Source organism: Schistocerca gregaria, chromosome X (genome assembly GCF_023897955.1).
Source record: "Schistocerca gregaria isolate iqSchGreg1 chromosome X, iqSchGreg1.2, whole genome shotgun sequence".
NCBI lineage: Eukaryota > Metazoa > Arthropoda > Insecta > Orthoptera > Acrididae > Schistocerca > Schistocerca gregaria.
This window is the reverse complement of record NC_064931.1, coordinates 728,874,937-728,889,598: the sequence shown is the minus strand read 5'-3', so window position 1 is coordinate 728,889,598 and position 14,662 is coordinate 728,874,937. Positions and strand designations below refer to the sequence as shown.

The 14,662-nt window shown below is 43.1% G+C and overlaps 1 protein-coding gene across 2 annotated transcripts in view; it reads left to right on the top strand.

The window, feature by feature from the left end:
- The window catches only part of LOC126299072 (probable cysteine--tRNA ligase, mitochondrial), a 100,545-nt gene that overhangs the window by 29,791 nt on the left and 56,092 nt on the right, over positions 1–14,662 (top strand). For both annotated transcript variants that reach the window (XM_049990741.1, XM_049990742.1), the window contains one exon: positions 6,285–6,498. In XM_049990741.1, the coding sequence (XP_049846698.1) occupies positions 6,285–6,498 (214 nt within the window). The remainder of the gene's footprint in view (positions 1–6,284; positions 6,499–14,662) is intronic.

The window sequence follows — 14,662 nt, the reverse complement described above, 5'->3', positions numbered from 1 at the left end:
GACAGTACAGTATTGTTACCTTTACATGATTGATTTTGTTAACCAAATGTGCCTACAGGCGTATATATTATTAGGTCAGAAGACAAGTGAAGAATAACTTATTTCATTGGGTAACCCTGAACCCAGAAACATGTGAAAAACAGAATGAGGAATGCAGTAAGAATATCTCAATCATCAGTTGAACGATCACCAGAAGCAGGTCACACATAGTGCTAAGTCCTTCACTGGCTGGGTAATGCAATATCTGATTACACACATCATATTCAGCCCTCCAGTGAGGCAAACCTCCATCTGGACCCTTGCCTCCAGTGCTAATGCTTAAGACTAGTATGACACCCAGTGAAACACAACAAAGACAAAGAAATGCAACACCCACCATTGCAGCTCTTATACCTGGGCTCTTACATGGTGACACCATCATCAAACGGAAACTCCCATGCATGATATAAAAACAGCAGGCATAGATACCGAAAATAGTTCAGAGTTAACATGGAGACTTCAAACCCAGATGTTGCGCTGGACTATACAAAACTACAGAGAGAGCTTGTTGTTGTTGTGGTCTTCAGTCCTGAGACTGGTTTGATGCAGCTCTCCATGCTACTCTATCCTGTGCAAGCTTCTTCATCTCCCAGTACTTACTGCAACCTACATCCTTCTGAATCTGCTTAGTGTATTCATCTCTTGGTCTCCCTCTACGATTTTTACCCTCCACGCTGCCCTCCAATGCTAAATTTGTGATCCCTTAATGCCTCAAAACATGTCCTACCAACCGGTCCTTCTTTTTGTCAAGTTGTGCCACAAACTCCTCTTCTCCCCAATTCTATTCAATACTTCCTCATTAGTTATGTGATCTACCCATCTGATCTTCAGCATTCTTCTGTAGCACCACATTTTGAAAGCTTCTATTCTCTTCTTGTCCAAACTAGTTATCGTCCATGTTTCACTTCCATACAAATACTTTCAGAAACAACTTCCTGACACTTAAATCTATACTTGATGTTAACAAATTTCTCTTCTTCAGAAACGATTTCCTTGCCATACAGAGAGAGCTATGAATCAGAAAATTAAAGTCTAGGGACATATTAAAAACCACACAGAGACTTATCATAAGACTCAGTCATTCAAAGGTCTGATCAATGTGCTTCCTGTTGACCGAACGGATGGAATGATATTAAGGGTTGAAAACCTATCAACCGCTACACTAGAATTGTGTAATTTGCTATGAAGACCATGCACCAGAAGGTCTAAAGGCCTGAATTTAAATTTAGATCTACAAGAATCTGATAAGATATGATGGTCATCTGTACTCCAGTCCAGCAAAAACTAGGAAAGAATGTTATGTATATACCAAATAGTCATGAGAACCTTATAGTTAAATGCTCACAGGAAAATAATGTTTAATGCAGAAATCGGTGAGCTAAGACAGAACTACATGTGGACACAATGGCTCTCCAGTAACCTTATTCTCGTGATGGTCACTTGTGACATACAAGACATCAGAGTAATAACAGGACACAGAAAATCTAAGGCAACCATCATTGTAACAAACCAAAAGTGACTATGAAACATATCTTGCACTTATGCACGCAACTCTTTGCCATGGCAGAATTGAAACAATTCAGACGGGTATTGTTGATTACAACTCAGCACACAGATGAAGTTGAACCCTACACTAACATGATAAGGCACAAAGGCTTTTTTTGCTGAGGAAAAAAATGCCTAGTTATAATGGCAGATGTCAAATCCCATTCCAAGATAGGGACATGAGATAAACATGTTACGAGATAAACTTAACCTATATATCACAAACAATGAAGGACACTCACTAACATATAATGGTGTAGCAGGGTTTCATAGTAATATAAATGCAACTGTATTAAAGAGAGAACCCTTGATGTAATACAAACATGGGAAGTTATACCAAATGTGATGCTCAGTGAACAAATCGCAATTCACAGAATTACTATATCAGAAAGGTACGCACAATAAAATACAGATAGGTGCCTCCTGCTATGTAAAGCAATGTAGAACACACATAGAGACATAATTGAACAGTATCATCTAGACAACACACATGGAAGCATAGTCTTCAAACCTCTGCAATTGCTGATGCCATAGGAAAAGCCAAAAACAAGCAATCCTACTGACTGATGTAACACACAATAACTGCAAGAGACAGGGAACACAGACTACAGCAATATAGGGGCAGTGAAACAAGGTATCAGACACTTTTATTAACCATTAAAACACAACATTGGCTGAATTTATACTGTAGCAGGTCAAATGTTGTTCTTCCACTGTGGTAGAGGTTAGGATGGCAAAGCTGCACCCTATGTAGGTATTTTAGGTTGGAACAGCAGACTTGGAGGACAGAAGCCAATCAGCCGGATGTCACAAACTGAGTAGAATACTTGTATTAACCATATGGGTTTCTGTACATTGTCTGAGAAGAGTATGCACCCAAGACTTGTGAGCACAGCCTGGTGTTGACCTGTGAACCGTGCAGAATAAGGCAGCGATGGCATATCGCAGAGCTCACTCTATGGTGTTTGACCTGGGCGGCAGTGCTGGGCTGGCAATGGCTTGTGCTAGTGCTGCAAGGCATGTAAGCTCCTACTGATCTCTTAGCAGTGATGGCTGGCAGTCACAGCCTTGCTGCTCTGAACCACTTGCACAGCCCTTAGTGCTGGGGAAACAGTGGGGAGCCAGGGTGGCATGGGCAGCTCTGAACTCCTGCCAGCCAGAGTGGCCGTGCGGTTCTAGGCGCTACAGTCTGGAACCGAGCGACCACTATGGCCGCAGGTTCGAATCCTGCCTTGGGCATGGATGTGTGTGATGTCCTTAGGTTAGTTAGGTTTAATTAGTTCTAAGTTCTAGGCAACTGATGACCTCGGAAGTCAAGTCGCATAGTGCTCAGAGCCATTTGAACTTCTGAGCTTTACGAAACAAGTGGCGGTTGACAAAGGAACAACAGTTACTCAGCAGATGTTGAAGAGATAAATGATCCAGGCCAATGGCAGCCCAATGTCCCAACTGGGTGATGTCTGTAGTGGATCCCTGGACTGCAAGATATCAGTGTGACTACAGTGATTGCCAGCTTGGTTGATGTATTCCAGGACTGTGATGGTAGTCTGCTTACAGTGGATAATGACTAAATGCTCATGTGGCTGGATGGGCATATATAAATAATGTCTTGGTGACTGCTTGTTTTCCTGTTGGTACTAATTCCAACCATTTTTTTAAAATTCAGAATAAACTTTTCCATGTTCTATCAGGGCTCCATGATACTGTATTCACCTGCGTAAGCTGCAGTGCAATAGGAGAGCGTCAATGTGTACCTCATGAACCTCCTGTTACAGCTACTCCAGTGCAATACCGACCCACACTCATCACATGTTGCACGCTATTTGACTAACCTAGGGAACATTTGTTGCTCATTTTGGTTTTTCTCACTATCAGTGATGGTATTCTTTACTCATTTGGCTCATACCTGAGACGAGCATTTCTGACACATGCCACTAGTGTATGTTGACATTACTGTTGTCTTGAATTTTGTTATTTGTTGTCACAAGAAACATCAGTGCTTTGTACAACACAGTTTACAATGATTGGCAATTTACTTACTGTGAGATAAGAGGTGTCCTGAGGTATATCAAAAACTGCTGTACATATGTTTTTGCATGAACATTTAGCTATGAGAAATGTGTGTTCTTTATGGATTTGGTTCAGTTTAATCAAACTTCGGAAACAGGCTCATGTGTGTTAGTGCAAGGAAATGTTCAAAAATTTGACTGAGGAAATGTAAAATCCATACACGACATCAACAACAGAAGACAAAACTTGGATATAGTCATATGAACCAGATACTAAGCAACAATCAACAGTTCGGGTGTTTAGAGATGAGCCAAAACAGACAAAAGTAATTTGTTCACTAAGTGCTTCTGAGAAAATGATTGCTGCTTTCTTCACTTACACTGGATGTGATGCAGTCATTGCTTTAGAGGATGAAAGACCCAAATAGTATTCAACAATTTGCGTGGTGCAAGTCATCTATTAAAATGAGAAAGAAAGCAAAAATATCGCATCGTTCATCATGATGATTCCAGCAGTCACACGACACATTAGATAACTGATTATTTTAGACCTGAGTTTCTCCCAGTGTATACAGTGTTCTAATAACTTACAGGATTGCAGCCAGTGCTGTGCAAGGGAATTGAAAATGTTAGTTTGTAGTGAGAAATTCTGAAAACACACTCACTCATTCACTCAATCAGTCTGTAAACATTAGTGTGTTTGTAAAATGTAAACTTTCACGGCCGGAACTGTCATGATTAATAAAATTCTTTTCCGGGCTATTATGCCGTGGTCTGATGGATTTCGCATTGTAACCCAACGTTTCGTCCCCATCTGCGGAGGACATCTTCAAGGGGGTTCGTGGCTTCTGTTAACTTCCGAAACACACACTGTCTCAGTGCAGTCAGTAGTGAGACAGTGTGTGTTTCGGAAGTTAACAGAAGCCACGAACCCCCTTGAAGATGTCCTCCGCAGATGGGGACGAAACGTTGGGTTACAATGCGAAATCCATCAGACCACGGCATAATAGCCCGGAAAAGAATTTTATTAATCATTAGTGTGTTTACATAAGGTGGCTGTCTGTTGTATTCCTTGCAGCTGTGCAGTGTCATACTTGGTCAAACTATCAGGGCTGTGAAGGACTGGTGTACTGAGCATAAGCATCACATCACACTTACAACAGCTGAGCAGATCGGCTATTGTAGAACATTGTCATTATCTGTATGCACTGTGGATATACAGTATACATTTTGTTGGCATCTTCAGAAATGCCATTGTTGACTTTATTATGTTGGTTTGAAAATGGGTCTCAGCCTGAAACTAGTCATCGAATGAAAAATAAAAAAATATATGCAACCTAAACTGGTTTTTTGTTCTATTGATTGTCATGACACTTTTCTTTCTGTGGAATATAACAACATGAAGATTCTGCCATGCACTTCCAGCTATTGGGATAGTGTTATTAAGAAATTAGTTGTAATTAAATTAGTGAGTTACCCTACAAAGAGATGAAAGTTTCTTCTTAAATTCTGCATGGAATCCTGCTCACACACACACACACACACACACACACACACACACACACACAGAGAGAGAGAGAGAGAGAGAGAGAGAGAGAGAGAGAGAGAGAGAGAGAGAGAGAGAGAGAGAGTCATCTTTCCAGAACTGCTCTGCAAACAAAAGTTTTAAATTCTCTTGCATAGCACTTACTTGCTGCAGTTTTGCTTTGAAAATGATGGAGTTGTCACCTGGTCAGAATATGGATGCTTGTCAATGACATCACCCAAGTAGATGCTTGTAAGTTATTTGATGGAGAAAACACAGAATTAAATGTGTCACTGCCTGTATTCACTTGACTTACCACGTTACAATTTCTTTTTGTTCCCGTATGTCAAATAAAAAAATGCACGGAAAGTGATTTTCATCATCTCGAGACCCTTTTGAATCCTTACAAAATCATGTTTTTTATGTATCAACATCAAATTGGACAAAATGTTTCCAAAATTGGTTGAAATGCATATGAAAATGTATAAATCTTAAAGGTAAATCCTTGGAGAACCAACAACACAATTTATGCGGAAAAGCATTTCCCTTGCATTGTTTTTGTAAAAAGTTAAAAAGAAGGCCCTTTTATTATCTCCATTAATTTGAAAACTCCAGGCATTCATTTATTTTGTACTCAGTCTCTCATAATTTTTGTATCCAGTATTTCATGGAGAGAAATATTTGGTTTCAGCTTTCTTCTTATGGGTTCACTGTTTAATAATCTCAGCAGTTGTTAGTCTTTTACATGTTTCTTGAGAAATTAATATCTAAAAATATTTATTTGTTCTGTTACTTATAAAAAGCACAGTGCCGATCTTAAGGCTGATTTATACCAGTCAAACAAAAATAAATATTGTAAATGTAAAACAGGGAATGCATATTGACACCAACATGAAAGTAATGATCTTGAAGATGTACTTTTAACATGACAATGAAGACTTATTGCTGTGTTACTCAAAAATGCACTTGTAAATCCATAGTAATAGATGTGACTAGTAGCAATTAAATTGTAAATAATAAATAAGAAACTAATGTTAATAGTTCCCACTATTGTCCAATGATTGTTGTATAATTTTCTTTGTACTTGTAGAAATTAAATACTTACATTCTCAATTATTCATTACATGGTTGTCCATTATTAATGTTAATGCAGGTTTTTGTTTCAGGTTCTGTGTATTTTGATGTTAAGAGCTTACCAGGTTATGGTAAACTTGTTCAGGTTGTTATTGATGAAGAAGAAGAGATTTCTAATTCTATGGAGAAGAGGTCTCCTCAGGACTTTGCTTTATGGAAAGGGTCAAAGGAATACGAACCGTTCTGGCTAGCACCGTGGGGAAAAGGCCGACCTGGTTGGCATATCGAATGTTCAGCAATTGCAAGGTACTCTTATACTATACTTATTACCATTTGATACTGTACTGTACTGCTCGGGTTAAGACAAAACTAGGGAAAGTTGTAGTAAAGGTCTCGAATCGAATTACACACCAATAAGTGGCTTCCAAATGTTCAGAGCAACTTTATATTGTTTACATCTAATGAATACATTTTGAGTTGCTTTTGAATATGCAACATAAAGCTGTGGGGTCCGAATGGGTCATGGTAGAGGTGCTGAAACATTCTGTTATGGATCAGGGTTTGGTACACGTGGATGAAACAGCAGTCAAGTAGACTGGAAGTAATAACACATTTATTCAGGGTACAGTTACAGGAAGAGAGAAGACTAGCAGGTAACTGTACAGTTCAATATGGGTTACAGGAAGAGAGCACTAAGCAAGTAACCATGTAGGGAGTTACTAAAGGAGATAACACCAGGCAGGTAACTTGTTGAAATAGCATGATGGAGCCTTAGGAGTGAGGTGTAGAATGGGGTGTAGGTCTGTGAGTTGGTTTCCGCTGAGAGAAGGATTCACCAGTTTGGCGGATGTCAGCACTGGTCAGGAGTTACTCCAGGTGAGTAACCGCAGAGTGCTCAGTGCAGTGGCCCGTCATAACTCCCAGCATAGCCTGTTCTTGGAGGCAGTGTGCTGTCCTAGGTACTGCTGAGACAACAGTATACAGCACAGACTAGTTTCAGGCGCATGACTTGTGAACAGAAATAGTTCCAATCTGGCTGCACCTGCAGTCGTCAAAATTAATCCCATCGGGCAGTGAAAGTAGCGCTTCGCTTTCAGTGTTGGCGTCCTGAGTTCCTGGTGATAATAAACTGCATTGTATTTGTTGTTGTGCTGGCTGCTCCCTGGAACTGGTATTATCGAGCTAGTGTACCCCTTCTGTCTTGTGGGGAGGAAGAGACGGTGGCACTCACCGGATGCTGGACAGAGGAATGTCGACAGGTTTCTACAATGGGAGCAGTGCCGCCTGCTGCATGATGTGGGATGTCCGATTGTGTCTGGTGAGCCAATGACGGTCATAGCCCTGACCCCAGAACTGCTACCTGACTTGTGAGAGATGTCGTGAAGTGGATGTTGTGGAAAGCCCAAGTGTGACAGCAAGCAATGGAGCGACCAAGAATGAGTGCAACTTAAAAAGAAACATATTAAGACTAGGATGTTGCAGGACTGATGACATAGAGCAGTCAGGAATGAATGTAGAAATGAAAAAGGTGGAGAACTGGAGGAATCAGTTGAGTGTGAAGCTGCCAGAGGATCCAACATGGAGAAAGCGTGGCAGGGAAAGGGCATGCACACTGGAAGAATGCTTCATTGCATGTGTGCCACTCTGGTATGCATGAGAGAGCACGGGAAGGAAGAGAGTAGAATGCCAGAGAAAGCAGTCTGTTGAGTGCTTATTGCCAGAGTGGGCATAGACACATGGAAAAAAAGGCAGAGCTCCAGAGCATGCATAAGAGCCCAGAAGGGAATAATGGGATAAGGAATGAGGAATGAATGGTCCCTTGGAGCTGAGGCAGCCATCAGGACGATGACGGTGAACCGGACTCATCGCAGGCTGGCGGAGCTGTGGGTACCAGATGACCCTGTAGGCCAGAAGACCCCAGAGGCCCGAGGACACCAGAGATGGATGGAGGGTGACTGCAGAGGGTCTGTTGCAGCAGAATTGAACTGGAGCCCCTTGGCCAGCTGTGCCACCCTCGAGATGAGGGCCTGCTATGGCTGTGACATGCATGTGCAACAGGAAGCAGCATCATGTAGCGCAAAGAGGGCTGAAGGTGGATGTGGGACAGATCTCGATGCTGCTGGAATGTACTCCAACCCTGTCTCCCAGAAGTTGGAAGACATCAAGAGTAACAGGTATGAAGATCATTCAGAAAAGGCAAGAGAGTAGAAGCAATACTAGATCAAGGCAGAAAAACAGTCAAAGACAGGCCAGAGGCAAACAGAGAGCTTGGTGTGAATAACTGATAAGAACGGGAAAAGGCAGCACTAGAGCCAAACAGGCAAAAGTTGGCAGACTTAGTAAGCAAGTAGAATCTTCACTAAGAACAACTGAGGGTGAAAAAGAAGCACATCATCACCGAACCATGTAAGGGATGAACCTGGAGAAGAAGTCATGGAGCTAGTGAAAAAATCGCGATCACACTGCTAGTTTTTCTGTCTGAAGCATTACCACTCTCAAGAAGGCAGTATGCACGGCTATAATGTTCTAATGCAGCAGGAAGCAGCATTGGGTGGCTGGAGAGGTGGCAGCTGGATGGCAGATGAGACTGGGATGCTAGGATTGTCACCAGTTCTGTTACATGGACAAGAATGGAGCAAAGAATTTGGTGACCTTTGGTGACAACAATTAAATGGACAGAGCACCATGGAAACTGTGTTGCCAATAATGAAAAGAGATGTCACAAAGAAGAGTTTTATCCTAAGTGCCGTCTGTTACAGTGGACAAGCCTACAAACCTGTGAGAGTGATCCAAACTTTATCCTCATTGCCGATCTTCAAAACAGTGACTCCACCGAAGAAAGATCACCCATGGCTGCAACCTGTAGAGCAACAGGAAGCAGCATCAGAGCTGGGAGGCAGTGGCCAGATGGTGAATGAGAGGAGAATGCTGTGGGGCTATAACTATCCTCATCACCAATCTATTATGGATTGGGTTTCAGTACATACAGATTAAACACCAATCAAGTAGACTGGAAGTAATAACACATTTATTCAGGATACAATTACAGACAGAGATAACACTGAGTGACTAACAACACAGAGAGCTGTGAAAGGAGGTAACATAAGACCAGTAACTCTGTTGAAGGAGTGTGATGGTGCCCTAGCTGTGAGGCATAGCACGGGCCTAGGTCTGCAAGTTGGTGTCCACTGAGAGAAGGATTCATCAGATCAGCGGAGGTCAGTGCTGGTCAAGATTTACTCTGAATGAGGAACCACAGAGCAGTTGGTGCAATTGCCCAGTGTAACTCATAGTGAATATTGGCATAGTGAAGATTGGCTTCTTGGAGCCCATGCACTGGCCTAAGTACTGCTGAGGCAGTGTGAGCTATTTTCACACACATGATTTGTGGAGGGAAATAGTCCCAAGGTGGCTACATGTGTTGTCTTCGACAGGAACATCACAAGGTGGCAAAAGCAGTGCCTGATGTGGTGGTGTCCTGCATTCCCAGTGATAACAAGCCGCATTGTATGTGTTGTCGTTGTTGTGCTAGGAACTGTTATCATCGAGCTGGCTTGCCAATGCCTGTGCAGGAAGTGGATGATGCCTAAAGCATAGGCCAGCTATGGGACAAAGGTGTGCATGTGTTGCAGTACAGTTGTAGTGCAGATGTGAATACTGCATCCCTTCTTCCTTGGGGAGAAGGTGGTGGAGCCACCGTGGCTTATGTAGCAGCAGTGCAGCATTGGAGTCAATACCTACCAGTATAGTCATTGTTTTCCAATGCCTACTGTATGGCCATGGGCAATAGTCAAATGAAAAGTGTCATTGCCTATAATGATGTCAGAATATAATTGTGTACCAGATATTTTTTCTGATAGGTCTCTAAGCTTCAGTGGTATACAGGGAAAGAAGACCCATCTACATGTCTATGAGTATCAGAGTACTGGAAGAATCAACTTGTCTATGGTTATGAAGTTGTTTGCACTATGGAGGAATTTAACCACGTAGATTGGCCAGGTGATGCATAATACCAGTTGTTTCAAGCTTATGGGAAGATTTTAATATGAAACTCACAGCGTAGATCTATGAAGGTTCTTACTGGGCTGCTGGTTTTTCCCAGAATTAATAAATTAACTCATTTAGTGTATGGCTTGGTGCAAACATTTTGTCATTGATGCAGGTTGGGTGACTTACATGTCTGATGTTTTAAGTGTAGCTGTGTCTCAGGTGTCTTAAATGTAACAGCTTTGTATAGGGGAATGTAATGAGTGTCTGTGTAGTGTAGTGTAGTGTAGTGTAGTGCTGTGTTTGTATTATTGGTAATGAGAGAAGGGAGAGGGTGAAACAAGGTGCTGGCGCACAGCCTACTCATCTCACAACCAAGCCAAATCTCCCCAGCTGATAGCTGGATCTCTGACAGTGGTGTCACATGCCCTCACTCCATAAGGCACTGTAGAGAGGTTTGGAATTAAACACAGGACTTTGACATAAAGTCTGATGATCAGGAAGTCTATACCATCACCTCTCCTCCCTTTTGACAGCCAAAAATTGGTGATGAAATTTTTTTCACCACCCTGTTTCAAACCAGCTACATTATAGTCAGTAGAAACTGCACTTGAGTGCATTTATAACCTGAGCTACAGATTTCAAGGGCAGAGGGAAAAAAGGGCCAAGGCAAGCGCCAAGGGAAAAAAACCTCTGCGATAGTCTGGATGGGGTAGTAAGAGCAGTAGAGGATTACTTGCTGCCTGCAACAGATCATGCAAGGGTAGGCTATGTTAGTAGTGGGTATCATGCATCGTTACTTTGTCAGAGCTAAAGTTTGTTATTGTAAAGGCAATCCAGTGCAGCAGTGCATTGTGCTGCGGTGAGTCTTCTTCTGTGCCATGTTGGTTGAGACTTGGCATAACATCAAGCTGCTATTGGTCTGTGGTAGATCACTGATGTTCGGCATCTTCTGTTTACTACATGGTGCAATTCTGCTGCAGTTTTCCCTTGTGGGGATGTCTATGACAATCTTTTGCACATTGGTGATGAGTGCTGCCTTCCTTTCTTCAGTCTTAGCTGTCGGCTTCACTGCCATTGCCACAGGGACAAAGGACATCTTCATGGCACTGTTCTCCTGCAACACTGCTGGCATGGTCACAGGGACAGACACACTAGGAATCTTTTGCTTGCAGGCGGTATTCTACATAGGTGCAGGAGTGGTCATCGGGGTTGGCATACCTGTTGCTGAACTTAGGCATTGGTCAAACACTGTACACAGTCACCTCAAGGTCTCCTCGTTCTCTACAGAGGTAGCTCTCTCTGCTGCCATGAGGGCCGCTGTGGCTTCCTCCATGGCAGTGCGGAAGTTGATGCTGCTGCTCTTCTCAGGGGTGTGAACAACATGTCAACTGTCCACCTTGGCGGTCATCCCCGCGGTTGGCAGGGGGATCTGCTTCTGCACTGTCCCTCAGCTGTGCCGGGCCGGTTTGTGCCCATCGTCAGTGCCGTCATCGTTGCCTCCTTCTTTTCTGCTGCATTGCCGCAGCCACCTCACTGCCTTCGACATGGTTGTGGCTTGAAAAAGCCTACCAGCTGTGCCAGCTGGTGACTTGTAATCCACCACACCAGGTGCAAGTCAACAGAACTTCTCTGCTGCACTTGTAGGTGCAGCTGTCATGCTCGCCAGATCACTTGACGCACTGCGCTGTGTTGCGGCACTACTTGGTGACGTTGCTCTCGCGCTGACACTTGAAGCACTTGGGCTGAGGGTCCATGCCAGACAGGAGAGCTTCTACCATAACAAGGAAGTCCAACAGGTTCTGCAACAGGAAGCTGTCACCCTCACCATCGGCCGTTTGCACGGTCACGGCATAGAGTAGCCGTCTCCTCCTGTTCGTCCAGTTATGCAACCTTGCGGCCGTTTTATCGAGACTGGCATGCAGCAGCCCTTCTTGGAGCACCGCCTCATTGCAGCATCTAGATAGCCACCTCAGAAATGCCTTAGTCATCTTCATTCTTCCGGGGGAAGGCATCTTCTCACACGTTGGTGGCGCGTCGACGATATGGGCGGCCACAGCGCTCTTTATCACCCTTTTGTTGGCCATGTTCGCTGCCAGCATAGAGATCAGTGAGCCTGAATTACCAGTCTTGTAGACCACCTTGTTCTTGGCACAAGTTGTAATTAAGTCAAACAGCACTTTCCACATGCCTCTGCATTTGACATACAAATGGGGGACAGACTATGATTTGTTTTCGTGAGTCTTCTCCCCAAACTGAATCAGTGCCACTTTAAATAGTGTACTTTGGAGCTATACCAGTCCCACAAGTTCAGTCCTGTGCAGAAAAGAAACCTCTGAAACCATGTGAGAATGCAGTGTATGTGGATTTCACTGATGAAATCTTCTTGTCTTGTGCTCTGAGTCACAGTGTCATTTTGGAGCAGTTTTTCAACAATTTCCTACTCATCCAAATCAGATTTTTAAAATAATGGTTTACTTACTGTAACATGTGTTACTCATTCTCTAAGAAGATTACATCCTATGTTCTTCATGGTTTATAGGAAATGAGTAAATGTTTGCTTGTTCTGTGGGGAAGAAGGTGTGGGTGCTGAGAGTCATCCGTGATTGAGGCCAGGTTATTATGGAAATGAAAGATGTGTTGCAAGTTATTGTTTACAAAAACTGCCACTGTGGGGAAGAATACGGGTGGCACAGGTTGTGAAGCAGCAGCTGGAATACAGCATATTGTGCTCAGCAATGTGTTCCATTACTGGTTGGTTAACTCTGTTCTTAGGCACAGCTGATGAGTGATCATTTTCTCACTTGGGTAATTGACTGGTGGTCACGTCCACTCAAAACGCTGTGCAGGAATTGTAGCAGAGCACCAGCATGACTTAGCTGGCTTCACAATGGGTCCTGCCCTTAGTGGGATAAGACGAGCCTATGATAGGACTGGAGTTAAATGTGCTGGGTGGGTGAATCAGGCAGGCCTTGCATGTAGGTCTTCCACAGTGGTATGACCAATGTGACAAGGGACTGGGAGTGGGTGTGGCATAGAAATGGACCAGGATATTGTATAGGTTGGGTAGATAGCAGAATACCACTTTAGAAGGGACAAGAAGGATTGTGGCAAGGATGTCCTTCATTTCCGGGCACAATGATAGACAGCCAAAACCCTGATGAAAGACATGATTCAGTTGTCCCAGTCTGGGGTGATATTGAGTGATGAGAAGGGCGCTACGTAGTAGCTGGTCCTTAGGTGTGGTTGGAGGGTTAGAGTTGTGTGATCATAGGGTGCAGAAAATCTATTTATGGACTAGCTTTTGAGGATATTGTCTGTCTAGTGAGACCTTCATCATACTGGGTAAGGGAATTTTCATCATGGCAGATGTGCTGTTCACACTGTTCAGACTGTACAAAAGGGAATTTTTGGTGTGTAAGGTTTGGCAGCTATCAATATGCAGATACTGTTGATGTTTACTGGGCTTGATGGGGACAGAGGTATGGATGGAAGCATCAGAGTGGTAGAGGCCAGTGTCCAGCAAGTGGACCTATACACTTCTGTTTGAGGAGAACCAGGACAAGCAAAAGGAAGAGTAGTGGTAGATGCTGTGTAGGAATGAGGATTGGGTGTCTTGGTTTTGGGTCCAGATCATGAAGATATCATCAGTAAACCTGAACAAGGCTACGAAGGTTTCCTCTAGATGGCTCGTAAACAGATTGGCATAGGAGATTGCCATGCAGATTTCCATGGCCATGCCACAGATTTATGTATACCTTCCCTACAAAGGAGCATTAGTTATATGTGAGAATGTAATTAGTTATGCATAAGGAATGATGTGGTGAGTTTGGTGGGATATCACTGGCTGGTCACAGTCTGGTAAATCCTGCATTTGGCTCCGATGCTTCTGGAGTCTGCCTCAGGGTTATTCTTCCAGTTCATCAGCTGGTTCAGTAGCTGGTCTGTTCGTTCACCTTAATTACAGACCTCATTTCTCATCTTCCAGTTCACCGGTGCACAAGAAAAATGAACTCTTAAATCTTTCTGTGCAAGCTCTGATCTCTCTTATTTTATTATAATGATCATTTCTCCCTATGTAGGTGAACACCAACAAAATATATTCACACTCTGGGGAGAAAGTTAGTGATTGAAATTTCACCAGAAAGTCATGCAGTGAAAAATGCCTTTGTTGTAATGGCCGCCACCCCAATTCATGTATCATATCTGTGGCACTCTGTCTCCTATTTTATGATAATACAAAATGAGCTGCCCTTCTGTGAACTTTTTCAAAGTCCTCCATCAATCCTATCTGAAGTAGATCCCACACTACACACAGTACTCCAGAAGTGAACAGACAAGCATAGTGTAAGCAGTCTCTTTTGTAAAATTATTACATTTTTGATGTTGTCAGCCAATAAATCACAGTCTTTGGTTTGCTTTCCCCACATCATTATCCGTGTGATCATTCCAGTTTAAGTTATTCGCAACTGTAATCCTTAAG